This window comes from Ovis canadensis, chromosome 12 (assembly GCF_042477335.2).
Source record: "Ovis canadensis isolate MfBH-ARS-UI-01 breed Bighorn chromosome 12, ARS-UI_OviCan_v2, whole genome shotgun sequence".
NCBI lineage: Eukaryota > Metazoa > Chordata > Mammalia > Artiodactyla > Bovidae > Ovis > Ovis canadensis.
The window spans coordinates 68048907-68076899 of record NC_091256.1 but is presented as its reverse complement, the minus strand read 5'-3'; the positions used below and the strand labels follow the sequence as shown (position 1 = coordinate 68076899).

General features: G+C 35.0%; 1 protein-coding gene across 8 annotated transcripts in view; it reads left to right on the top strand.

Annotated features, from left to right (window-relative positions):
• COP1 (COP1 E3 ubiquitin ligase) overlaps positions 1 to 27993 on the top strand; it is a 231047-nt gene that overhangs the window by 94371 nt on the left and 108683 nt on the right. For all 8 annotated transcript variants that reach the window (XM_069546126.1, XM_069546133.1, XM_069546127.1 and 5 more), the window contains 2 exons: positions 8533 to 8647; positions 12951 to 13086. In XM_069546126.1, the coding sequence (XP_069402227.1) occupies positions 8533 to 8647; positions 12951 to 13086 (251 nt within the window). The remainder of the gene's footprint in view (positions 1 to 8532; positions 8648 to 12950; positions 13087 to 27993) is intronic.

Sequence of the window (27993 nt, the reverse complement as noted above, 5' to 3'; positions counted from 1 at the left end):
AGAAATTAAGAAAGGGGGCAATGTATAAGAAAGTACCACAAACAAAATTTTATACCCAAACTGGGAAAGGTATTATCAATATGTTAGGCTAATTGTTTAATTGCTTCAAAATAAAAAGAGTTTCTTATATCCATTCCATGTTTTTGATAAAAGCACCAACACGCAAAAAGTAGATGAAGAACATGGGGAAAAAAGATAAATCCAAATGGCCCACTCACATGTAAAATAATATTCAACTGTGTGATTTGGTAGTGATAAACATATAAATTTCTTATAAGAATGATTCAAAGTACTATCTAAAAGTTATATACCAATATTATTTATACAAGCAAAAATTCTGGAAAAATAAATATGCCCAGTCATAGTAGCTTCAGAGACTGGTACAACTGTTGAATATACTATTTTGCTACTCATAAAAATAATGTTTATAGTTGAAATGGAATTGATAAAAAAGTCAATATAATGTAGGTGAAGCCAGAAGTAATTATTTTATACCTCTGAATTTTTATAATTGCCTGTTTTTACCTTAGAGTTTTTATATAACTTTAGTACAATTAGTAAAATCAGGAAGTTAATGTTAATATAATATCATTATCTGAGACAGTGTATTTAAATTTCAGCAGTTTTGCCACTAATATTCTTTTATAACAAAAGGAAAATTTTCTTTGTCCAGAATGAATCCAGAATCACTGGTTATATTTAGTTATCATGTTTCTTTAATCTCCTCTAAATTGTTTTAGTTCCTCAGTTGTACATGAGGTTGACATTTTGAAGTGTAAGTTAATAATTTTGTAGACCATTCCTGTCTGATATTTCCCTATAACTGGATTCTGATTGCCCATTTTTATCATAAATGCTACAGCCACCAGTGTGGTATCCGTTGTTAGTTTGTCACATCTGGATATGGTGTATCTGCTCAATTTTGGTGATATTACCTCTGATCATTTGATTAAGGTGGTGCCTGCCAAATTTGCTATAAATTTACCATTTTCTCCTATTTGTGCATGTATTAATGAATCTTACTTGAAATAATAATTTTTTTTGCCCAAACAATAATTTTTAATTTCTACATTAATTTTTAAATTTTTTATTGAAGTATAGTTAATTTACAGTGTTTTTGTTTCAAGCGTATAGCAAAAGATGCATATGTATGGATATATATATATATATGTTTGTATTATAGGTTATTTTGAATATTTTGAGCATAGTTCCTTGTGCTATACAGTATGCCCTTGTTGTTTGCCTTTTTTATATACAGTAATGTGTGTATGTTAATCCCCAAACTTCTGATTTAACCCCTCCACATCTGTGCTGTCCTCTTTGGTAACTATAAGTTTTCTTTCTAGTCTGGGAGTCTGTTTCTGTTTTGTAAATATGTTCATTTGTGCCATTTTTAAAATTACATGTGTAAGTGATATCATATATATTTTTTCTCTAATTTACTTTACTTAGTGTAATCTCTTGACCCATCCATGTTGCTTCAAATTGCATTATTTCATTTTTTTAAATGCCTGAGTAATAATTCCTCATTTATTAGGATTTCCATTCTAAGGGAGATCTTTCCTTCCATCTCTTTTGTTTATATGGTTGTGGAATCATGGATTTAAAGTTTTTCTGTTAATCATTTTGAAGCTCAGTCTGTTCCCTGTTTGGCTGGTTGGAAATCCTTCAAGCTGATCTTCAAGTTCTTATCATTTTTTAAGTACCTTCCTACATTCTTAGTTAATAAGATATACCAGTATCATCTTGTACTTACCTTGCCCCAGTTCTGTAATCAGCCATGTATCCAAGAAGTCCTGTTTTCTTTTAATGGCAAATGATACTTCAAAACAAAGATTTGGGTTTTAAGTATGCTCATTGCTCGTAGAGTGTCATTGCTTGTAGGCCTTCTTGGTCGACAGAGCTAGGAAACATGCATATCTGTATATATAACATATTATATATTTATTAATTACATGTTAATCACCTTAAGTGTTTGGTGAAAGGACTCACAGGAATCAAGGAGTTTATACTTGTGGAACTTGATTATAGGCAATAGATACAGTACAACCAAGCAGAAGAAGAGTACTCATTGAAAAGGATGTGATTTCAAGCAGTCTTCTTTGTCCTTGTACCACTGAGTCACAGAGGAACTGCTTTGTCTCCAGGTTCAGAATGACTACTTGCTTACATTCTCAAGTACCTTAGTAACGGGAAGTGCAAATTTGGCTTGTAGTCAGATCTCTTATTTTAAGTTAGTCCCATAGGCAGTGCGTTATAGTTATGTGACCAGTTATTAACTTACAGACTTCACTGAAATAGGTGAATCATAAATTCAATTATTATTACTAAACAATATTGACAGAGTGATGCAATCTGTTCCCAAACAACTCTCAGGCCTATGGTTATGAAATACCATTTATCTTTATTTAATACATTTTGCAGTATAGGTTAAGAGTCAGTAGCTCTGTAAATAACCATGTGGGCAACCCATACCAGCTGAGACTACTCTCTACTATTCAATTGATGAGCATCATTTATATAATCATCTATGTATGTAACATATCTGTGTTTTTGTATCTGTCATAAAAGCTATGGATTCATGCTGATGACCTCCCATTACAGTTCACTATTGCAGGGTTCATTGTAGCTTTAGTGAACCTTTCCATTTCTTTAATTCCCTGTTCTGACAGAAACCTAGTTCTCATTATCAAAATATACATTTTATTTATTGTCATAGTCTTATTAGTGTGTGTGTATATATATGTGTGTGTATATATATATATACACATACATAAACTAGTATAGAAATTACTAAGAAAGCAAATCTACTAACTAGTGGTGAATATTTATTTAAATTCCTTTATATCTTTAATCTGAGAATATAGTTACAAAAATATAGTGTGTTCAAAAATTACTTGGATTTGATTGTTAATTTTTCATCAGTATTAGCTGCAATATTTCTTTGAAATACAATTGAGTTCATTTGCTTCTGTTTGTGTTCCATTACCAACCCTTACCTTTATTACATACAAACTTTCTCTGAAAATATGAAATATTAACCTGATTTTGAAGGTCAGAGCTATACAGAAAGTCGTACTCAATATAATACCACCCCTCCAGCCTTTCTACCAATTTCCATATCCTTTATCTTTTCCCACTGCATTGTTTCTTACCCTTTGCTGGTAACCAGTTGTATTAGTCAAGCTTTCATGATGCATATGCATATTCTTATGTCTTCTTTTTTACACAAAGGGTCGGTTTCCTGGTGATTCTCTCCTGTGCTTTGCTCTTTTAACAGTTTATCATGAAAACAAATCTATAGAAGTGCATAGAATTCTTCCTTATTTTTATAGCTGCAAAAGATTATTTAATCAATTTGTTACTTGAAGAGGTAGTTTACATTATTTTGTAATTACAAAGTAGTGCTGCAGTGATTAATTTGTACATATATATTTTCATATCATTGGATGGTGTATCTTCAGTATTCCTAGATGTGGGATTTCTGGATCAAAGATGGATGAATAGATGGGTGGATGGATAGATAGATGGACAGACAGAGAGATTGATATTGCCAAATCATCTTCTTCCCCAAAGGGCTGTAACAGTTTGCACTTTCCCCAGCAGTATATGCGTCTGCTCTCCTAGAATCTTTCTCAGAGCTTCTCTAGTGGAATGAGTTTTACTTTAAAATTTTTGCTAATCTCTCAAGAGAGAAATGTATCTCAGAATACTTTCCCCAGCAGTAGATGAATGTGTCTGCTCTCCTAGAATCTTTCTCAGAGCTTCTCTAGTAGAATGAATTTTACCCTAAAATTTTTGCTTATCTTTCAAGAGAGAAATATACCTCAGAATAGTTTCGTGTTTCTGTAATTATGAGTTAGATTGAACAAATATCATATGACTGCTGGTATATTAATATACTTATTAGTGGATTATACGTTCATATTTCTGGCCTATGTTTTTTCTATAAAGCTTTTTATCTGTTTTCAATTTTTAAGACTTGGCAGTCGGTATATTAGGAAAATTAGCACTTTATCTGTGGCAAATGTTGCCTATATTTTCTTCTGTTTTTTTTTTTAAACTGTTCAGAATTTCTAAATCATTATGTTAAAGTTAGCAATCTTTTGTTGGCTCTGGGTTTTGAGTCATAGTTCTAAACGTCTACCTCTAACTAGGGTGTAGAGATTTATCCACGTTTTCTTGTCTCATTTCGTTTGTTACATTTGAACTCCTGTTCTCTTTGGAGTTTATTCTGGTATACGTTTTGAGGTGTGGACCTAATTTTATCTTTATCCAAATGTCTAGTTAGTTGTCCCAGATCACTTGTTATTTATTTTTATTTTAGGCTGCATTGGGTCTCTGTTGCTACTCAGGCTTTCCCTAGTTGTGGCAACCAGGGGCTACTCTTTGTTGCTCACGTGGGCTCAGTATTTGCAGCTTGTGGGCTCTGGAGCTTGGGCTCAACGGTTGTGGTGCACAGGCTTAGTTGCTCTAGGCATGTGGAATCTTCCTGGACAAGAGATTGAACCTGTGTCCCCAGCATTGGCAGGTAGATTCTTATCCACTGTACCACAAGGGAAGTCCCCTGTGTGTTTTGACATGCAGCCTTTCTTATATCAAAAATTCTGTGTGTATATGGATTTATTTCTGGTCTTTCTCTTCTGTCTACTGACATATTTCTCTCTTCATCTTTCACTGTCACCTCTTTATGTTTTAATGTCTGATAGAAATTAATTCCCCCAGCCCCCTAGCTTCTCTTTTTCAGTGTTTTACAGAAATTCTTTCCTGTTTTGTTTCTTCACATGAACTTTAGTATCAGTTTTTCTAGCTGCATAAAAAAGCTTCTTGGTATCTTTATTCAAACTGCCTTTAACTCATAAATTACCTTTTGGAGAACTGACATATTATGATATTGAGTTGAGTCTAGGTTTTATTTATTTCTGTTTAAGTTTATTCCTAAGTATTTTTTTTACAGTTGTAAAGATTTTTAAATTTTGACATAATTGTAGATTCACATGCAGTTTTAAAAAATAATTCAGAGATAGCCCATGAGAATCCCCTGGTGGTACAGTGGTTAGGACTCTGTGCTTGCATTGATGGAGGCTTGGGTTCAATTCCTGCTCAGGGAACTAAAATCCCAAAAGCTGTGTGGTCAGAACAAAACAAGCATCAACAAATAAAAACAAAGAGAGAGCCTATGTAGCATTTGCCCAGTTACCCTAATGATAACACCTTAATAATATTGAACTTTCTAGTCCATGAATATCTTTCCATTTATTTTGGTCTTTTAAAAATTTCTCTTGGCAGTGTTTGTGTTTGTAATATAGAAGCCTTCCATGCTTCTGTTAAATTAATTTCTAATTCTTTTTTGATGCTATTATTGATCCAGTTGTTTTAAAATTTTCTACTTGTTGTAAATATATAAACATACAATTGATTTTTGTATGTTAACCTTATTTCGTATTATCTTGCTAAATTTTTGAAACCATATTCACGTATCTGTTTTTGGCTGCACTGGGTCTTCTGGGCTTTCCCACTGGGCTTTCTCTCATTGAGGCAAGTGGGGGCCCCTCTTTAGTTGCGGTGCACGGGTTCCTTATTGCAGTGGCTACTCTCGTTGCAGAGCTTGGCGCACGGGTTCCTTATTGCAGTGGCTTCTCTTGTTGCAGAGCTTGGGCTCTAGGGTGCACAGGCTTAGTTGCTCCATGGCACGTGGAACCTTCCTGGATCAGGGATCAAATTCATGTCCCCTGCATTGACAGGTAGATTCTTAACCACTGGACCACCAGAGAAGTCCTTGCTAAACTTATTAATTCTAGTTGTTTTGTAGATTCTCATGAAATTCTATGTAAAATCATGTGGTCAGCAAAAAATTTTTTGCCTTTTCTAATCTTTTTGTGTGTCTTCTCTTTTCCTTCCCTCATTTCTCCCCTCCACTCCTCCCTTCTTATCCTTTCCTTCCCATCTCTCCTCTCTTTTTCCTTTTACCGTCCCTTTCCTCATACTTCAACTTATATGTTAGTTCTACATTTTGGTAGATGCCCTTGATAAAGTTGAGAAAGTATCCTTCTATTCCTAATTATTTGAGAAATTTTAACATGTATAGGTGTTGGATTTTGTCTTTTATGCATCTCTTGGAATTATTATATGGTTATTTTCCTTTATTTTGCCCACTTGGTGAATTGCATTGAGTGATTTTCAAATATGAAAACAACTGCATTCTTGGACTAAATTTCATTTAGTCATGATTAGTTATTCTTTTTATATGTTTTTGGAATCAATTTGCTATTATTTTGCTGTGGATGCTTGTTTTCATGAAGGTTCTTATTCCCCTTCTTTTTTCCTTCCCTTCCTCCAGTATCCTCATTGGGTATGGGCATTATAGTTATGCTGGCCTCATGAAACAAATGGGGAGGTGTTTTCTGAAAGGTTTGTGCAAGATTGATGTTATATCTTCCATGAATATTTGGTAGGATTTTCAAATAAAAGTATCTGGGCCCTCTCTTTAGAGTTATATGCTGGGTTTTGGTATACTTATTCTATCTTATTCTTAAACTCCATAAATGAGATATTATAGCTAATGTATATAAACAGTATTTGAAATCACTTGCTTGATTACTATATCCTTGCTTCTCTTTCATTTTGTGTCTCCAATTTTCTAGTTTGTTTTACTGAACTTTTCAATTATAAAATTTCAGAAATTTTTAAAGAAATGGCTTACTGATGATAATCCTTGCTTTCATTCACATGAAAAAGCATTTTGCTCAGCATTCTGTTGTGGTAGGATAGTTTTGTTGGATCTGAATTTTAGATTGAGGTTATTTTCTTTCCATTTTTTAAGTATAACCAAAGCTTAGGATGTTCTAGCTGCTATTATTGCTTTTGAGAAGTGTTTTGCTTCTTTAATTGTTCCTATTAAGTGAATTATCTTTTCTGTTTGTGTGCTTTTAAAATCTTTCTCTCTTGGACAGAAACACAGTTTTGCTTTAGTATGTGTAATTGTGCATTTCTTTTTGTTCTTCCTTGATAGGAATAGTTTCTCTGTCTGTATTCATGTATGTTTTCAGTTTTGGAAAATTATCAACATTAGCTCTTCAAATGTGTCTTCTTCCATCTGTTACTCCCTTCTGGGTCTCTGGGTGCCCACATTTAAACCTTATTATTCTGTCCTTCCTGTTTCTTTTCTTTCAAGTTTTTCTGTCTTCCTGACCTTTATCCTTCATTTTGGGTAATTATTTTAGATTTGTCTTCCAGTTTTCAAGTTCTCTTTTTATTTTCCAGATCTAGTGCTTGCCCTTTTTTCATATTTGTCCTCAGATTGTCCTCTCCTTGCCCTCTTTCTGCATTGTTCTTTTTTGTTTACCTGTACTTCTCTGAGTTCAGCTTCCTGTTTGGTTGTTAATCTTTTAGTAAACAGTCTTTTTTTCTTGTGATCCAAACACTGCTTTAAAATATACTTCTTCTTTAAAAAAATTATTTATTTTTAGTTGGAGGACAATAACCATCTACTTGTATCAGGAGTTCACTTAGATAAGTGTTTTGTTCATGGTAGTAACTTTGTGTTTCTTAATACATTAGCAGTTAGTTGTATTGGTTAACTTGTGTCATCTAAAGATCTCATTATGTAGCTTATTTCTGTGTCTGTTAATGTGCTGCAAGCATAATAGATAGAAACCATTTATGGAAGAGTTTTCAAACCCTTCTAGTTAACATCCAGTACTCTTGCCTGGAAAATCCCATTGATGGAGGAGCCTGGTAGGCTGTAGTCCATGGGGTCGCTAAGAGTCAGATACGACTGAGCGACTTCACTTTGACTTTTCACTTTCATGCATTGGAGAAGGACATGGCAACCCACTCCAGTGGTCTTGCCTGGAGAATCCCAGGGACAGGGGAGCCTGGTGGGCTGCCGTTTCTGGGATCGCACAGAGTTGGACATGACTGAAGTGATTTAGCAGTAGAAGTAGCAGTGTTGGTGATATATATTTAGGATTATAGACTTTAATAGAGTTCATATGCTAGTATATTTCAGATTTGCTTTTGTTGTCTAAATATATATACATGATTTAGTTATTTTGGTTTTCTAATGTATATATCAAACTATTTAGTATACACGTGTTGACTATCCCTTAACCTAATAATAAATACTAATTTAAATACCTATTCTATACAATTAAGCACTGTTCCTATTACTCAAAATGTACAGGGCTGCACTATAATGCTGAAAAGTAATTAGTTTCCTTTTGGTAATTGTTTCCTAACAATTGATGCATATTCAAATTCTTAAACTTCTTAGTTTGGTGTTTATAATGGACTCTATCTTCATTTAATTTGGAGAGTTGAAAGATGCTTCTCATTTTATTCTTATAGAGTTGGCCTATTTTCCCTTTAAAATAAGAATTGAAAAATATGGTCTTAAGAGCTACAGGATTTTGCCATTTGTAATTATTTTAATGTGAACTTTTGAAATTATTCAAACATCTGTATATTCTCTGGAAAAAATAGTATGCTTTGTTCAGAATTACAAGTGTCTTTTTCTTGTTATCACCTTAGACAAAGAAACAGCCCTGGTATAACAGCACATTAGCATCAAGACGAAAACGACTCACTGCTCATTTTGAAGACTTAGAACAATGTTACTTTTCTACAAGGATGTCTCGTATCTCAGGTACATATTCAAGAATTCTTAAAATATCACAAATTCTTGTTTCATGTCTAGCTTATGCTGGATTTATGAAAAGTCCTATTCATAAAGCAAAATTGTCTATTTTCAACATAGTCTAGCACAGCATTTTGGAGGTTCTTAGACATCTTGGATTACTTTGCTTTTCTATAACTATTTTTGTTCTCTTTCTCTATTTGGGAATTTTTAATCTGTATATACTGAGCTGTATAAAGTTAAAAACAAATCAGCCATGAATATGTAGCTAGCAAAAATAATTTCATTCAGTTGCCTTCTATTTTTCAATGTTTGTTAAGTTCTAAGCAGTATCATCTGTGCTAAGAATCAAAAGATGAACGAACTTGTTTTACTGTCAAGGAGTATTATAAATTTAGTGAAGGGAAGCAACAGGTAAATAATGCTGCATGGTATTATGTGTTATATAAATATGCCAAGGGCATTAAGGGAATAGAGAAGAATATTGACTAATATAACTGGAGGTGAAAAAGCCATGCCAAGCTGAAAATGGGGAAATGTAAGAGAAGATTCCTGTAGGGATTTCAGAGAAGTTGTATTTAGTCAAAGCTAGTATTAGTTAACTGAAAAAGGATAATAAAAACATGTTCAAAGCAGAGGAAATAACTTATGCGCAGGTTTGCATACTATAGGATAGAATAGTTTTATTGCTGTAGGATAGTTCTGTGCCCTTTTTGTTAGTTCTCTGATCTTTAGCCTTTCTTGGTGTCTCTGCTCACATTGAGGAAGGGACATTTATACCAACCCTGCTCGGTGTTTGTCTTTTTTTTTTTTTTTTTATGGTTTGTAGATGATGCATATAAAATACAGTGCTTTGTATAAGATTCTCAGTTAGTTGATGTTATTTTTAATACACCTGCTCAAAATGAGCATTACCAAGGAAAGAAATGTATGATATTTTCTTAGTTGTTAAAAATTTGACCTTGAATTTCTCTTGAATAAGCATGGTTGTATTATAATCTACACATTATAGAGAGAGAACCTTTGGACGCATTTGCCTCAGGTTTAGAGGTGGAGAAAAGCAAAATATATAGATTCACATGGCATTTTTCCTGTGAGGGCTAGAAGAAAGCCAAGCTTTGTTTATAAGTGTGTTTGAAATTAAAAGTCAACAGTCAATAGTTTTCATTCAGATGGAAAGTTTTCTTTGTATTGTCTGAGAATTAAGCCCCTTATTAAACTTCTGTAATAATCTATACACTATAGTATGAAGCTGAAACTTTGAAAGTGGTCTGAGACTTACATTCTGACTGGCAGAGGGTGCATGTTAAGCCTTTCAGATTTTATTTGTTGGTATGATGTTGAAATACAGCCACAGGTAAATGGCAGATATTAAAAAGAGAGAGAGAGATAGTAAAGAGAGATTGAAAAAGGCTAGTGATTCATAATTTTTAAGTAACTATAACATAGGCATGCTATGGGATAGTAAAGGTAATTACAAACCAATTTATTTTGGTGACATAGCTTTATAGGAAGATAGACTAGTAAGTTAAAACCAGAAGGAAGATTAATTTAGTTTTATACTTAATAGATATGGTTGTATTGTACTCAACCCATGGTTGTCTTAGTTTTTAGGCATCTCGAATTTAACTTATCAAATTTGTACACTGGCTACACATATTGCTGAATATGAAGTTTCTCCTAGTTTTCTTGGCTGTAAATAAGACCTTGAAACTTCTTTGTAACGGGTACCTAAGAGTTTGATTGTCCTTCAGTCGATTTTCAATTGAGAACCCACTCCCTATCCCCGCTTCTATTTTCATCTATGAAAATGAGAGATAACTAAGAGATTAATATCTTGAATTCTTAATTGTAATTGAAAAGGAAGCTAAATTATAAAGCATTAGAAGATGGAAAAGAGATACCGAATACACTTTTACAGAATAATCTGTAATTAGAATAGGAGAGGTGATTTGCCAGAAGATATGTATGGATGTTGATCAAAAACCAACCAAGCAAACAGAATCCTACCTTTTCACAACCAGATAAGTGAAATCTAATCCCTATGCTTTCAGATACTGAAATAATTGTTTTTAATATTTTTTTTAAATAGTTTCTGTTGAAAGTTGGTGTTAAACTGTTGGGTATGATGACCAGAAGTTTAGCTACCTTAGAAAAAGATTATAATCTTCTACAGAATATACATTTTTGAATGCTGGTGAATTTTATGTACTTAGAAATTGATGTCAAAATGTTGAAAGAATAGATTAACATTAAACCGAATTTTAAATAGATATCTAAAGTAACTGTCTTTTCAGTATTTGTTATATTAAGTAGCTCACAGTAATAGGGTTGTCTTAATTTATAAAAAGAACCAGTTAGCTATTGTATCCAAACTACTTTGTAGTACAATTGATATCTTCCCCCCTCTGCCTTTTTTTTCCCTGTAATAACCTATGTTTTATTTATAATTTGTTGAACTTCTGAGAATAATTTTTGTCAACTAAGAGCTTTAGCCCAATAACATTTTGATATTGCATGCTAAGTAGGTTTGTTCCTTTTGCTTTTCCAGAATGGAAACACTACAAAATTGAACTCTTTTAATGTAGGTCATTAGATGACTGTGTTAAGTTAGCTTTTCAGTTCAGTTTAGTCGCTCAGTCGTGTCCGACTCTTTGTGACCCCATGAATCGCAGCACACCAGTTAGCTTTTAAATCTTTATAATTTAAAATATTGCAGACAGAAGCTGACTTAGTTCCCTCAATTGTTTTCCTTTATAATAATTGTTAGATAAATTTCTTCATGTCAACAATTTAAGATAACTGGAAATCTGCAGATAAATAAATTTTTAGTTATATATCACATAGTATAGTAAAAGTAAAGTAATTCTTTTGATGTAATGATTCCTATAGTGTAATTTCTTTTAGCCTACTGTTATTTTCAGAGAACATTTGAGAAGGAAAATCATGAAACTTTAAAAAGTTGTATGTGTGTTTCGGTATGTATATGAGCTAAGAATAAGAAGGAGGTTATGAAGAAAAACATTGTTGTAACAGGCTCAAGTTTCAATATAGGAGGCTAACTAACGTAATTGTGTGCTTTACTTTTCTTTCTTTGGGAAGGAAAATGCAAATCCAAACTTTAAGCAATTTTAGAAAACAATGTTTTTTATTTATGCTTTTTTGTTGTAGCCTGTTTCTACATTGGAGAGTAGATTAGCTCTCTTCATTAGATAAGTAGATTAGATCTTTCATAACCTGACTTTGATTTAAGTTCTACCTCATTTAATTATGAATAGTTTACTGAACTGGATTTTACTCAAAGTATTTGTAAAGAATTCTGTTGGATGGAATTAACTGTTTTCCATGTTCCACCAAGATATTTGCATGAACCTATTTTAAATTTGACTTTGAAAATTAATGATTAATACATTGCAGATTTTTTCTCCCATCCTATAATTGGTTTGGAAACACTTCAAAGTATTATGTGAACAAATATTTCATTTGCTTTTTATTTAAAAATTCATTTTAAAATCTAAATTGTGTTTTGACAAGTAAATAGGAACATGATAATGTATCCCTGTAAATATGTTCCTTCAAACTAACAAAACTCTCACTTTCTTCATTGATAAGGGATTTTATTTTAATAAATGATTTAACCTTTCTTGATTAGGTACTTTTTTTCCTTTGTTTTGCAAAAAATTAATGCTTAAAAAAGAAAGAGAATTCATAGTATGGTCTTATTGGTGTTCAAAGAGACAGTATCTTTCAAGAACGACTGAGAAATTTTTATGAAAGTTGAAAGATCAGCTAATTAATTTGTGTACATTCAGTTCAGTTCAGTCGCTCAGTTGTGTCCGACTCTTTGCGACCCCATGAATCGCAGCACGCCAGGTCTCCCTGTCCATCACCAACTCCCGGAGTTCATCCAAACTCATGTGCATCGAGTCGGTGATGCCATCCAGCCATCTCATCCTCTGTTGTCCCCTTCTCCTCCTGCCCCCAATCCCTTCCAGCATCAAAGTCTTTTCCAATGAGTCAACTCTTCACATGAGGTGGCCAAAGTACTGGAGTTTCAGCTTTAGCATCATTCCTTCCAAAGAAATCCCAGGGCTGATCTCCTTCAGAATGGACTGGATGGATCTCCTTGCAGTCCAAGGGACTCTCAAGAGTCTTCTCCAACACCACAGTTCAAAAGCATCTATTCTTCGGTATTAGTCCTCTCTAAATATGAGTTGTTTATATTTAGAATATAATTGTTAATCTGTGGTTATTGCTCTTTGACTTACGTTGCAGTTCGATTTGTTTACTTTATTTTGTTTTCTTCGTATAGATGACAGTCGAACTGCAAGCCAGTTGGATGAATTTCAGGAATGCTTGTCCAAGTTTACTCGCTATAATTCAGTGCGACCTTTGGCTACATTGTCATATGCAAGTGATCTCTATAATGGTTCCAGCATAGTTTCTAGGTAAGTATTGGGCAGCACTCTTTACTATTTTCTTTTGCAGAAGCATCTAGAATTTAATTAAATTTGAGAAACAGTAGTGATACGGTTAAGAGCCTTTGTTCTGAAATCTAGATTGCCTGCCAATTTTTATCTCTGTGGTCTTTGGCAAGTTTCTGAATCTCTTTAGTCCTGATTTATCTGTAAAATGGAATGTTGGTTAGTATCCACCTCATAGGGCTGCAGTTTGTTTTCTTATAATTCTTTTGTCTGGTTTTGATAACAAGGTATATTCTTATATATTATAAGCTTATAATTATTATATAAGAATTCTTATATTCTTAAGATATAAGAATTAAGATAAATATAAGAGTATAAGAACTCTTAAATTCTTACAAGAATATAGTTCTTATAGTCTTGTAATATTATAATTTATAACTCTTATATAAGCTTATATCCTTCTAAGAATATATAAGAATATACTTATATATATATATTTCTCCCTTTCAGTTTTTTAGAAAAATTTGTAAAGAATTAGTATTATTTCTTCTTTACGTATTTGGTGCAGTTCTCCATTGAAGCTGTCTTGGTCTTGAGATTTCTATGAGGGAAGATTTTTAAATACAAATCTAATTTTTAAAAGAGATTTAAGGCTAATGGAGTTATCCATTTCTTTTTGATTAAACATTAGTCTGTGCCTTTAAATAAATTTGTCCATTTCATCTAGGTTGTTTAATTTATTGGCATACTAGTATTCACAGTATTCTTTTATTATCCTTTTAATATCTTTATATTCTATAGTGATTTTCCCTTTTTCATCCTTGGTTTTAGAAATTTGTTTCTTTTTTTTTTTTTTTTTTCCAACCTAATAGTCTGGCTTAGCAGTTTTTATCTTCTCAAAGAGCCAGCTTCTGGTTTATTGATACTCTCTATTTTTCTGTTCTCTGTTTCATTGATTTTCTACTCTTAACTTTATTATTTCCCATTTTCTTCTTTCTTTATGTGTACTTTGCTCTTATCTTTCTAGTCTCTTAAGGTAGAAACTAAAGTGAGTGAGTTGAAACATTTCTTCTTTTCTAATATAATTTGTGTTGGAATTGCTGGATCACATGGTAATTTTATTTTTAATTTTTCGAAGAACTGCCATACTATTTTCTACTGGGGCTATACCACTTAGAATTCTCACCAGTGGTGCATAAGGGTTCCAATTTCTCCACATCCTTGCTAGGACTTGTTTTCTGTTCTTTTGATCATAGCTATTTATTGTGTGTGAAGTTAGATTTGATTTGAGTTCCCTAATGATTAGTGATGGTCTTTTCATATGCCTGCTAGTCATCCTTGCCTGGAAAATCCTGCAGACAGAGGAGCCTGGTCGGCTGTACAGTCCATGGGATTGCAAAGAGTCGGACATGACTGAGTGACTTCACTTTCACTTTTCCCCTTCACTAGTCATTTGTGTATCTTCTTCGAGGAAATGTCTGTTCAAGTGCTTCTTCCATTTTTGAATTGAATTTTTTGTTGTTGAGTTTTAGGAATTTCCAATACATTCTGAATTTTTTCTTAATTAGAGGATAATTGCTTTCCAGTGTTGTATTCATTTCTGCTGTACAGCAGCACAAATCAGTCTAATCTGAATATTAATCCTTTATCAGATTTGTAAATATTTTCTCTCATTTTGTGAGTTGCCTTTTTACTCTGTTGATATTGTCTGTTGATACACATAATTTTAAAAATTTTACAGTCTTATTTGTCATGTATTTTATTCTTTTGTGTTGCTTGTGCCTGTGGTGGCATACAAGAAATCATTGCCAATCTAAAGTTGTAAAAAGAGTTTTATGGTTCTAGATTTCAGTTTTTGATCCATTTTGAGTTAAATTTATATATAGTTTTAAGGAAGGATCTAAATTCATTCTTTTGCATGTGGATATCTAGTTTTCTCAGGATCATATATTGAAAAAATTGTCCTTTCTCCATTGAATGGGCTTGGTACTCTTGTCAAAAATTCTTTGATCATATATGCAAAGGTTTATTTCTATATTCTCTCTTCTGTTCCACTAGTGTATATGTCTGTTTTTATTTATATTTTTTGACTCCCATAGACCTGCAGTAAGTTTTGAAATCAGGAAGTGTGAGTTCTCTAGCTACTTCAGGTCCTTTGGAAATCCATGTGAATTTTAGGATGGGTTTTTATATATCTGTAAAAAAAATTATTGGGATTTTGATAGGAGTTGCATTAAATCTGTACATCACTTTGGGTAGTACTGACATCATAATGATATTCGACCTTTCTATGCATGAACCTGGGATGTGTTTTCATTTATGTCTTTTTTCGTTTCTTTCAGCAGTGTTTAGTAGTTCTATTGTACAAGTCATCGCCTTTGTTAATTGCTAAATATTTTTTTGATGCTGGTGTTTTATTAGATTGTTCATTGTAACTATCAAAGATATGATATTTTTTATTTTTACTCAGTTCAAAAGACTTAATTTCAAACTTGATTTTATTTTGACTCATGGATTATTGAGACTTACTAGTTTTCAAATACTGGGTTTTTCTAGTTATCTTTTTGTTATTATTTTATATTATTTTTGTCTTCATCATCTTGGTGACCATTCTTTAAATTTTTTTTTAGCAAAAGTTTCTAATATACTTAAGATGGGAGAGAATGGAATCCTTTATAACAGTCATCTCCCAGACTCATCAGTGATCCAAATTTTGTTATACTTGCTTTATTTATACTCTTTATTCTTACTCTCTTGGGTTAAGTATTTTGAAGCAAATGCCAGGTATCTTGTCATTTCAACCATATAGTCCTAAGAATCTCTATGTGTTAAAATATGGACATTATATAACCACAGGGCTGTATCCCGTCTAACACAATTAGCAGTAGCCCCTAGGAAGCATCAAATTGCTAGTATATGTTCAAATTTTCTTGATAGAATAGAAAAGCCTTAAAAAAGATATTTTTGATTCAGTTCAGGAATTTGACGTTTTAACTTTTTAGAAATTAGTAAAACTACACATGCTTTTTCATTTACCTGACTAAGATTTTTATTTATGTAATGAATATTCATCTTGAAATTCAGGGCATTAGCTAAAAAGACGATTACATTAAATCTTACTGTATTCAAGCTTAACTTGGTAACAAATAAGACAAAAATAATAGATTTATTTATTTTTCTATAGGTTGAATATAGAAGCATTCCTAATCATGCCCTGGAATGATTAAAGTTTAAAAACGCAGAAGTTTGTGGGTTTTGCTTAACTAATTAATTAAAGTAGTAATTAACCTATTTAACAAAAATTTATTGCCCACCTAGTGTAGGCGAGGCTAGGCATATAGCCATGAACAGGTCAGCTTTGATGCTTGAATTCAGGAGAACTCTCAGTTTTATTTCAGTGCTTTTATACAATAAATCATTTTGACCTGCTATGTATACATTTACCTATAATTACATGGCTCTACCCAACTGAAATGTAATGCAGGTTAGAAATCTGTTGTAATATTGACTAGTGTCCCAGACCATTGTGAATTCATCCTGAATTATACTCTCTTCTCCACATAAAAATGAACAAAAAACCAAAAACAAAATAAAAATTTCCTTCTTAATTTCATATTACAGAAGCAGCATTTCTAGTTAGAAAATGTAGGCTTGGTTTTACACTTCTGCGTGCATGCATGCTAAATCGCTTTGGTTGTGTCCAACTCTTTGCGACCTTATGGATTATATAGCCCACCAGGCTTCTCTGTCCACGGGATTTTCCAGGCAAGAATGCTGGAGTGGGTTGCCATGCCTTCCTCCAGGGCATCTTGGGCATCTTCCCAACCCAGGGATCGAACCTGCGTAGGTATTCAAAAAAGAATAAGAGCTATTCTTTTTTCATCATTCCTGAAAGCCATTTTAGCTTGATTTAATGTAATTCTGTTTTTTTAAAAATAAGTAAACCTTGATCATAGAAAGACACTTACATCAGAACGCTGTGTTTTCTGAGGCAGACATTTACTGTCATAGGAAAATTTAAGATTTCAGTTTGGAAATATCTCACTTACTAAAAGTGAGATTAGTTGTATCAGAATATTTCAATCAAAAAGCTTAAAGCTGCCTTTAATTGTTTCATCTTGCATGTAAATGTCCATTTTTTTCTCTTATTTACATTGAATTAATGTTTCTGAAGGAAAAATTTCCAATTTTAAAAGTGCATAAGGCAGAACTGATGAAGACTATACATACAGTCCATACAAGAAACATACAATCCCTACAAAGAAACATAAAATCCATAGTATTCAAGGGATTTTGAAACTTTCACAACACTGGTGGTTTTTGGTTTTTTTAGTTTCTCACATTCAGACACATCATTGATAACAGATTCATTTTGATAACAGATTCATTTTAAAAGCTTTCAGTTCCTTGCTAATTAGGACATTTAATGAATTTCTTTGGGAAAGAGGTGAGACATGTTAGAGATGACGAATAATGTTAATTTGGTACATTAATTCATTGCATTTTAGAAGAAATTATTCTTTCTGTAAAATTACATGAAATGCGTCCAGTGTTTGGTCATTTATTGCAGTGAGAATCTCACTGAGAATGAAAGCTGAACCAGAAGCTTTTGCTTTTAAAATGTGTCATCCTTTGCTTATGGATCACATTGGGTTATTTAAAGTAACATCGTGTTCATAAGTCCACAAGGTGGCAGCATTTGTTTACTTTGACAATATCTCAACTGTTAGACAATAGAGAAGGTCTGGAAATTAGTGACTTATAAGTGAAGTTCAGTCTCATGAATACTAGATAGCCCCCGGTTAACATCAACAGTTAATAGAAAGGATAGAGAACTTTTCTGACACTTAGCAATAATGGTTCATTTTGCATTTTCTCTTAAATTAGGTATGTAGTGGCCACGAGAGACAAATGCTTTGATGCTGCATTGTTTAAACTTACCGAATACTTAGTGGCAGTGGCTGTTGAATTCTTGGTTTGAATTATGCATACCTAGGTTGTTTTGGTTAAAATTGTTATACTGTCCATCTGTAGTTTGGAGATTATTTTAATATTTTTGTTTATATTTTCTCAAATTCTTGAAATAGAATTACATTAGGCATTAGTAAATTCATAAGAAAATGGTTATATATTGTGGCATGTTTTCGCTGCTGGCAATGTAGTGTTTGATTACTTTTCTTCAGACACCATTGTAAGTATTTTACATGCCATTGTGTTTCACTAATTCTTTTAATCTTTATATCAGCCCTCTGGAGTAAGACATTGTCATTAATCTCATTCTACACTGGAGGAACTGAGATAGAAATTTTCTAACGTGTCCAAGGTCAACACAGTGCTACAAAATGACAGAACTAAGATTTGAACCTAAGATCTTCTGGGCCCTGGGCTCTGCTATTCTAGTGTTCCTTTAAGATCTGTTGAAACCTTGGGAAGGTTTCTGAAAGCCCTTTACTTTTGAGACAGCCAGAAGAAGTAGTTCTTGTGAGCTTCTGATACTTTGTATCCCAATTACGTCTAACTTGGCTTTAATAATGGAAACTTATTTTTAATTTAATGTAGATATGACATCAATGTCACTTTTGCCATAGTTTGAAAATATTCAAATTAAATACTTATTTTTTTAATTTTTTTTGTAGTAGCCAGTTATAAGGATTGCTTTAATTGCCATTTTTAATGACAGTCAGTGCAGATCCAGATTTAGGATACCTTTTAATATATTCTTTATCGCAGAATACTGTGAATTTTAAATTTGTGCTTAAAAATAGGTTGTCTCCAGGTAATTAGTGACTTGTTTTCTGGGGAAGAAGTATGATTTTTAGGGCTGCTTATGCATTCCTCTGTTTTTCAGACCATATTTCTGTTACTGTCTTAAGAGTTAGTGGGCCATCTGGGGTTGGTGAGAAATGAGAGGAGTGGAAATGCAGAGCAAAGAATTTTTTTTTTCCTTCAGAATTTGGCCCAGGGCCAGTTTTTTGAAGCAGTAATTTAAAACATTGTGTTCTAGGCTAGAAGCTTCATCAGGGAGGGAATCTTATCTGCCTTATTCCCTGCTGCATCTCCATGTCTGGCACATGGTAGGTACTCGTTAGTAAATAGTTGTTGAATGAATGCATGCATGAATGGAAAACTGTCTACAGGCCCTGGAAGGGCCCAGAGCAGGCAAGGATCTAGCAGTTGTCAACCTTCACCTGCTTTTACATATTTGCTTGCTGATAAGTATTCCTTTGAATACAGTATCCCTAGGCTAAAAAAGAAGGCTTTAAATCACCAATGACATATGACAGAAAAATAAGTTAATGTTAACAACTTAAAATAGAGACATCCAAGCTTGTCAGCAAGTGTTAATGAGTTTCCTACTTCTGTGACAATTCAAGACACAGTCTAAAGATGAAATAAGGAACAGTCTACATTTAAGCTTTAGAAATTGCTACATACCCTCCCTACCCCATAAGCCTCTGTCCTAACTTTTTCCTCTTCATCTCAGTTCCTCTTGGTTTTCCTGTTTATTTTCTCTTGCCCTTGCTTAGGCTGAGGCTTGTCAGTAGTACAGTGAAACAATAAACCCAAATCATTTTATGCTTATTACTACAAAGTATTGATTAGGCTAGCATTTGAGATTTTAATAGGCTAGTGAAACTTTGTCAGTAATCAGAACAAAAAGCCAACAACAAAGACTAATGCTACCTGCTATTCATGATAAAATTACTTACCTGAAAAAGACTAGAGTTTGTTAAACTAATGACTCTTTTCAAATAATCAAAGTAGATAAGGAATTAGAATGATTCTGTTTGGTACCAAGAGACAAAAGTAGGACTAATGGCTGGAAAGTAAAAGTGAAAGTGTTAGTCATTCGGTCCTGTTTGACTCTTTGCGACCCACTGCACTGTAACCCACCGGAAGCCACATTTTAATATTAATACAAGGAAGATTTGCTCTTCTGAATTTTTTTAAAACTAAGCTCTAGGTTTTTTTTTTATGAATCTAGAAAAATTTTCCACAATCCTTAGATCAGTCATACATATTTATCTGTATTTTTTACGGTATTGTTTTTGTTTTAATTTTAATTGTACATATTTATAACAAATACTGTAATGTTGAGAGTACAGATAAGAGTGATATACAACATAGTGGCAAACTTACAAGCAAATACATAGAATACAGTGTAGTAAATGCTAAGAAAGCTTTACTGGGTACAGTATGGAGAATAGAAAGAAGCAAGAGTAGGAAGTAGGGATATCTAATATGTAGATAGTTGTTGAAATTGGCCAGGCATAGTACATGATGCTTGCTTTTGTGGGTGAGGTCAGTGAGGCTTGGGTGAAAAAGTGTTTTAAAAATATGTGGGCACTAGGGTAGACAGAACTTGATGACTGATGGACGATGTTGTCTTTGAAGCAGATGATAACTTCCAGGTTTTAGGCTTCAGTAATGGGGCAGAAAAATCTGGGTGTCATTTACAGAGACAGGGATCCTGGAAGAAGGATAGGTTTAAAGGTAATGAAGCACATGGGATCTTATGCTTAGGCTCTACGGTTATACAGAGACGAGATCTGTGAATATGGGGATTTATACAGTTGGTAATTGACTTTGTGGTTGTAAACTCGTAGAGCTCCAACATTTAAAGCTCAGGTAGACAAAGAGGAACCAGTAAAGCAGATCAAAACAAGGTGAAAACAAAAACTAGGAGAGTTTATTGCCATGCAAACCAATGAATGAAGAAAGGTGAGATAATTTATAGGATTAGATCATGTGCTGGAGAAGGCAGTGGCAGCCCACTCCAGTACTCTTGCCTGGAAAATTCCATGGACAGAGGAGCCTGGTAGGCTGCAGTCCATGGGGTCGCTAAGAGTCAGGCATGACTGAGCAACTTCACTTTCAGTTTTCACTTTCATGCATTGGAGAAGGAAATGGCAACCCACTCCAGTGTTCTTGCCTGGAGAGTCCCAGGGACGGCGGAGCCTGGTGGGCTGCCGTCTGTGGGGTCACACAGAGTCGGACACGACTGAAGAGACTTAGCAGCAGCAGATCATGTGCAGGATTGCATCCAAAGCAACGTGAGACTTTGCTTTCATTAGAAGGGAGGACACTTCCTCCATAATAGTAGGGAGAAAGAAGAGAATGGGTTCAAAGACAGGTGTGCTTGTATATTTAGTGACAAGGAGAGAAAAAGAGTTCTTCTCTTAAGAGTTTATGTTTTTTCCATATGTCATCTCAGAGTGACACATAGAAAGGGTGGTTAGCGTATATGTTTCGCTGTGAAAGAAAAAGATATTAGATGACTAAAATGATTAAATTTACAGGCCATGGAACTTAAAAGGCATACTGAGGGAAATAAAGATAGGCAAGGTGTTGAGAAAGAGGCAAAAGTGGTGGAATCAGCCATATGGAGGCTGCAAATAAAGGATTGTGAGAATAGACAGCAAGTAAGGGAGTGTTGGTATGGAAATTGTGGTGAGAATTATTTGCATTTTTGGCAAGAAATTCTTTTTCATCTCTGTGCTCGTAACACTGGGTAATTTGCCTGATATCTAATGGGCTGTCCTGATTGTTGACCCAGTCATAGAATAAACTAAAATGCAAGGTAAAAAGTAAATAATAAATGCTTGTAGGAATCTGATAAAATGCTAAAGACGAAGTTCACTTTAGGCTGTGACTTTCAAGTTCCTGAAGGTATTGGAGGTGGTTCTTTTAATTTTTTTCTTCTGAATTTCTATAGATTATTCTGTCTCTACTTGGTCTTTAAGATAGGAAGTAACATTAATATACTTCTATTTTCTTCACTGTGTTCAAAATCCTCTCTTTGTAAATGTGTTGCTGCGGATTGCGGTGGAAGTGGTAATTGTTGTTGAAGTCTGTCTGTCATTGTACTTGCTTAAGATTAGGGGGAAAATAAAGCTTGGTTTGCAGCTTCTCCAGATAGGTTCAGTGATAGCAGCAAGAAGTGATAGCTACCCAGCTTGACAAGGGGAAGAAACAATGAAACTGCAAATAGGAGCTAAAAAGTAAAGCAGGTTGTTTTCTGTTTAATATGAGGGTAAGTGGTTTGCCATATTTTAATAGATTCATTGAGATCATGAGAGATCGTTGAGGTGTAATAGAATGTGGTAGCTAATGTCATCAGGGCTGTTCGCCTTACTATGCTCAGTGTGTTTGTATAAAGATAGTAAGGGATATATTATATTTGATAGATTGTATTCATAAAGGATCAAAAGTTGGTTCTAAAATTTATTTAACTAATGTTTATTGGACACATACTCTGACTTAGAGCAATAGACTGATATGTTCAGATAATACTATTCTGTTATCCTTTAAAAATAATTTTAAATATACATACTGCCATTGGCATAAGTGTAATACAAAATTTCATATTTCTTTGTAATTGCTTTAAAAATTTTAGTTTCAAGCTTTGCATTGATTTTATTTATATAAAAGAAGATGTTATGAATAGGAAAAATACTGATTTTTATGCTTAGTACAGGAATCAGCAAACTGTGACCCATGGGAGTCAAATTTGGTCCATCACCTATTTTCTTTTCTAACTTTTTATTTTGTGTTGGGGAATAGCCGATTAACAATACTGTGATAGTTTTAGGTGAACATCCAAGGGACTCAGCCATATATACATGTATCCATTCCCCCGCAAACTCCCCCTTCCATCCATTCTGCCTCATAACATTGGGCAGAGTTTCCTTTCAGAGTTTCTGTAGAAACTTCCAATGGGAAGTTTCCTTCCCATGGCAAGGCAAAGGTCCTTGTAGGTAGGTCCTTGTTGGTTATCCATTTTAGATATAGCAGTGGCCATCATCTATTTTTGAATGACACAGGAACTAAGCATGGTGTTTATATTTTTAATTGGTTGGAAAAAGCAAGGAAAATAATAACATAGTGATGTACAGTAACATGACGTAGCATAATGACATGAAAATTATATGGCATTTAAATTTCAGTGTCCATAAGTAGGTTTTATAGGAACACAGTTTTGCTCATTCCTTTCCATATTGTCTCTGGCTGATTTTACTGCAGCAGCAGAGTGGAGTAGTTTGAAGGGAGACCCACACAGCTTCTCTGACTCTTTTACAGAAGAGTTTTGCTGACTTTTGAACTCGTGGGTTTGCGTAGGCTCTAAAGATGTACTACTCCACTTGATTAAAGCTCTGTCATACTTTGGGGGCCTTAGTGTCTATGAAAGAAAAGGGGTTTGTGTCAGATTTTCTGATCTCCTAGTGGTGACTGGCTGACTATTTTATATGCTTCATCGTTACTTAACCTAAATGACCTATCGCTCAGCTTGTAAGCACTCCATCATGGGTTGAGTGATAACTATAGTTTTTCAGTTCAGTTGCTCAGTTGTGTCCGACTCTTTGCGGCCCCATGAACCACAACACACCAGGCCTCCATGTCCATCACCAACTCCTGGAGTCCACCCAAACCCACGTCCCCTGAGTCAGTGATGCCATCCAACCATCTCATCCTCTGTCGTCCCTTTCTCCTCCTGCCCTCAATCTTTCCCAACATTAGGATCTTTTCAAAGAGTCAGCTCTTCACATCAGGTGGCCAAAATATTGGAGCTTCAGCTTCAACATCAGTCCTTCCAGTGAACACCCAGGAGTGATCTCCTTTAGAATGGACTGGTTGGATCTCCCTGCAGTCCAAGGGACTCTCAAGAGTCTTCTCCAACACCACAGTTCAAAAACATCAGTTCTTCGGTGCTCAGCTTTGTTTATAGTCCAACTCTCATATCCATACATGACCACTGGAAAGACCATAGCCTTGACTAGACGGACCTTTGTTGGCAAGGTGATGTCTCTGCTTTTTAATATGCTATCTAGGTTGGTCATAACTTTACTTCCAAGGGGTAAGGGTCTTATAATTTCATTGCTGCAGTCACCATGTGCAGTGATTTTTGAGCCCAGAAAAATAAGTCTGACACTGTTTCCCCATCTATTTCCCATGAAGTGATGGGACCAGATGCCATGATCTTAGTTTTCTGAATGTTGAGCTTTAAGCCAATTTTTTCACTCTCCTCGTTCACTTTCAAGAGACTCTTTAGTTCTTCTTCACTCTCTGCCATAAGGGTGGTGTCATCTGCATATCTGAGGTTACTGATACTTCTCCTGGCAATCTTGATTCCAACCTGTGCTTCCTCCAGCCCAGCGTTTCTCATGATGTACTCCGCATATAAGTTAAATAAGCAGGGTGACAATATACAGCCTTGACATACTCCTTTTCCTATTTGGAACCAGTCTGTTGTTCCATATCCAGTTCTAGCTGTTGCTTCCTCACTGGTTTTTATTACTCTTGTATAGATGGCGAAACAGTGGAAACAGTGTCAGACTTTATTTTGGGGGGGGCTCCAAAATCACTGCAGATGGTGACTGCAGCCATGAAATTAAAAGACCCTTACTCCTTGGAAGAAAAGTTATGACCAACCTAGATAGCATATTGAAAAGCAGGGACATTACTTTGCCAACAAATGTCTGTCTAGTCAAGGCTATGATTTTTCCAGTGGTCATGTATGGATGTGAGAGTTGGACTGCGAAGAAAGCTGAGTGCTGAAGAATTGATGCGTTTGAACTGTGGTGTTGGAGAAGACTCTTGAGAGTCCCTTGGACTGCAAGGAGATCCAACCCGTCCATTCTGAAGGAGATCAGCCCTGAGATTTCTTTGGAGGGAATGATGCTAAAGGTGAAACTCCAGTACTTTAGCCACCTATGCGAAGAGTTGACTCATTGCAAAAGACTCTGATGCTGTGTGGGATTGGGGGCAGGAGGAGAAGGGGACGACAGAGGATGAGATGGCTGGATGGCATCACTGACTCGATGGACGTGAGTCTGAGTGAACTCCGGGAATTGGTGATGGACAGGGAGGCCTGGTGTGCTCCGATTCATGGGGTTGCAAAGAGTCGGACATGACTGAGAGACTGAACTGAACTGAACTGAATAACCAGTTCTGATTTGTTCAGCAGAAAGTTTCCTATTTGTGTCTTTTAAAAATTATTTGTTGAGTGGAGCTGGAAAATGTCCTGAAATAAGACAAAAGCTTGCACTCTTACTAGCTATATCATACTCATCTTTACACATGGCTGCTTTCCTACTGCTAGTCGTCGTTGTCTTTCTCGTCCCCTTTCCTCTCCCACATTCTTAGGTAATCTTTGTTGATAGCACTTAAAGTTATAAAACATTGTTCTTTGATCCATCCTTGAGAGGACTAAATTTGTTGTTCTATTATTTACATAATTTAAGTTTAATATATGTAGGATCACAAACTGGGTAGTTTTAAAAATCACCTTTGTTGAAGTCCGATTTACAATAAAGTGTTTAATTTTGGCAATTGTATAAACCACAATCTAAATAGAGAACATTTCCAAAAATTTTATTTCCTGCCACTTTGCTTTTAATTCTCCAGACTCCTGTCCCAAGCCACTGGCTATCTGCTTTCTGTCATCATACAGTAGTTTAGTCATTCTGGAGTTTATTATAAATAGAACCATACCGAATGTACTCCTTTGTGTCTAGCTTGTTTAGCTCAGCATGTTTTGAGATTTATCCGTGTTTTCTGCATCAGTTGTTAGGTAATTATTTAGCAGTATTCCATTTAATGAATATTCCACAGTTGGTTTATCCTTCATATGTTGATGGACATCTGAGTTCTTTCTAATTTTTGACTATTATGAATAAAGTTCCTATGAATATTCACATACTAGTTATTTGGATATCATTTTCATATTTATTTCTCTTGGGTAAATACCTGGGATTGAAATCGCTGGGCTGTATGATTCAGTTCAGTTCAGTTCAGTCGCTCAGTTGTGTCCGACTCTTTGCAACCCCATGAATCACAGCACGCCCGGCCTCCCTGTACATCACCAACTCCCGGAGTTCACTCAGACTCATGTCCATCGAGTCAGTGATGCCATCCAGCCATCTCATCCTCTGTCGTCCCCTTCTGCTCCTGCCCCAATCCCTCCCAGCATCAGAATCTTTTCCAATGAGTCAACTCTTTGCATGAGGTGGCCAAAGTACTGGAGTTTCAGCTTTAGCATCATTCCTTCCAAAGAACACCCAGGACAGATATCCTTCAGAATGGACGGGTTGGATCTCCTTGCAGTCCAAGGGACTCTCAAGAGTCTTCAACACCACAGTTCAAAACCATTAATTCTTCAGCACTCAGCTTTCTTCACAGTCCAACTCTCACATCCATACATGACCACAGGAAAAACCATAGCCTTGACTAGACGGACCTATGTATGATTAGTGCTTAACATTTTAAATAACTGCCAAACTGTTTTCCAAAGTGATTGAGTTATTTTAACATTCCAGTCAGCAGTGTAAGAGAGTTCCATTTGCCTCAAACCCTGAATAACTCTTGGCATTGTCAGTCTCTTTATTTGTGGACATATAAATTTGCTTGCTTTATTATGTGTTTCCCTTGTGACTAGTGCTTTTTAATGTGCATATTGGCCATTTTGTGTGCTTCCCTGGTGGCTCAGATGGTAAAGCGTCTGCCTGCAATGTGAGAGACCCGGGTTCGATTCCTGGGTTGGGAAGATCCCCTGGAGAAGGAAATGGCAATCCACTCCAGCACTCTTGCCTATAAAATCCCATGGACGGAGGAGCCTGATAGGCTACAGTCTATGGGGTTGCAGAGAGTCGGACATGACTGAGCAACTTCACTTCACTTCACTTCTTTTATGAAGCACCTATTCAAATTTTTTGCCCATTTTTTTTTAAAATCAGCCTTTACTGTCATTGAGTAGTGAGAATTTTTTATATACTAGAAATATGTATTGATAGTATTTTCTCCCAGTCTGTGACTTGCCTTTTAATTAATGGTGTCTTTCAAATAACATAAGTATTTAATTTTTATGAATTCCAGTTAGTTTTTTTAAATGATTTAAGCTCTTTCCTTTAGAAATGTTTGCCTGTCCCAAAGTATAAAGATTTTTATCCCCTGTTTTCTTCTATAATTTTAATAGTTTTAGCTTTTATGTATAAATCTATAATCCATTTCAAGTTAATTTTTGTTTAGATTTTGAAGTAAAAGTTGAAAATCAGTTTTTCCCCCAGTATGGATATCCACTTATTCCAAACATTGTTTGTTTAAAAGGTGAACCTTTCCCATTGGCTTCTCTCTGTCTTTAGAACCAGTTGAGCAAGTATATATAAATGTGCCTCCTGACACTCTGTTCTGCTGCATTTATCTGTATATCTGCTCTTTGACTGGTACTCTCTTGGTGATTTTTTGTAGTTTCATAATAAGCCTTCAAATCAGGTAATGTAAATCCTACAAATTTGATACGCTTTTTCATAGTTGTTTGTTATTCTAAATTCTTTGCATTTCTCTAAAAATTTTAGAACAAGAGCTCTGTTTTTCTTCCCTTCCCCCCGACCCCACAACATTCCATGGCTCCTCTGTCTGTGGAATTTTCTAGGCAGGAATACTGGAGTGGGTAGCCATTCCTTTCTCCAGGGGATCTTCCTAACCCATGGATTGAACCCAGGTCTCCCACATTGCAGGCAGATTCTTTACCATCTGAGCCACCAGGGAAGCATCCCATTTCCCAAACAGTTCTCCACATCAGACACACATCAGAACCAACTGGCAAAAATACCCAAATAGCAGGAGCACTCACAAACAATCCTCAGCGGCAGTCAGAACCCATTGGCAAAATGCCCAAATAGCACTAGCCACTCACAAATGGGAAAGTTGCCTGTATGCACACCCGGGGACTTACCCAGTCTTGGAGCTCATCGGTTCGTCCCAAATGCAAGTTTCCATCCCGCCAAGGAAAAGCATGAGTTGGCAGCCAGTGCTGAGCAGGGGAGAAACAGGAAGGATCCTCAAATAGTTATGGCAGCTGCTAGGAATGTCCCCAAATCCCCTGCCTGCGGCTAGCTAGCCATAAGCAGCAGGCTAATACTCTATCATAGCCAC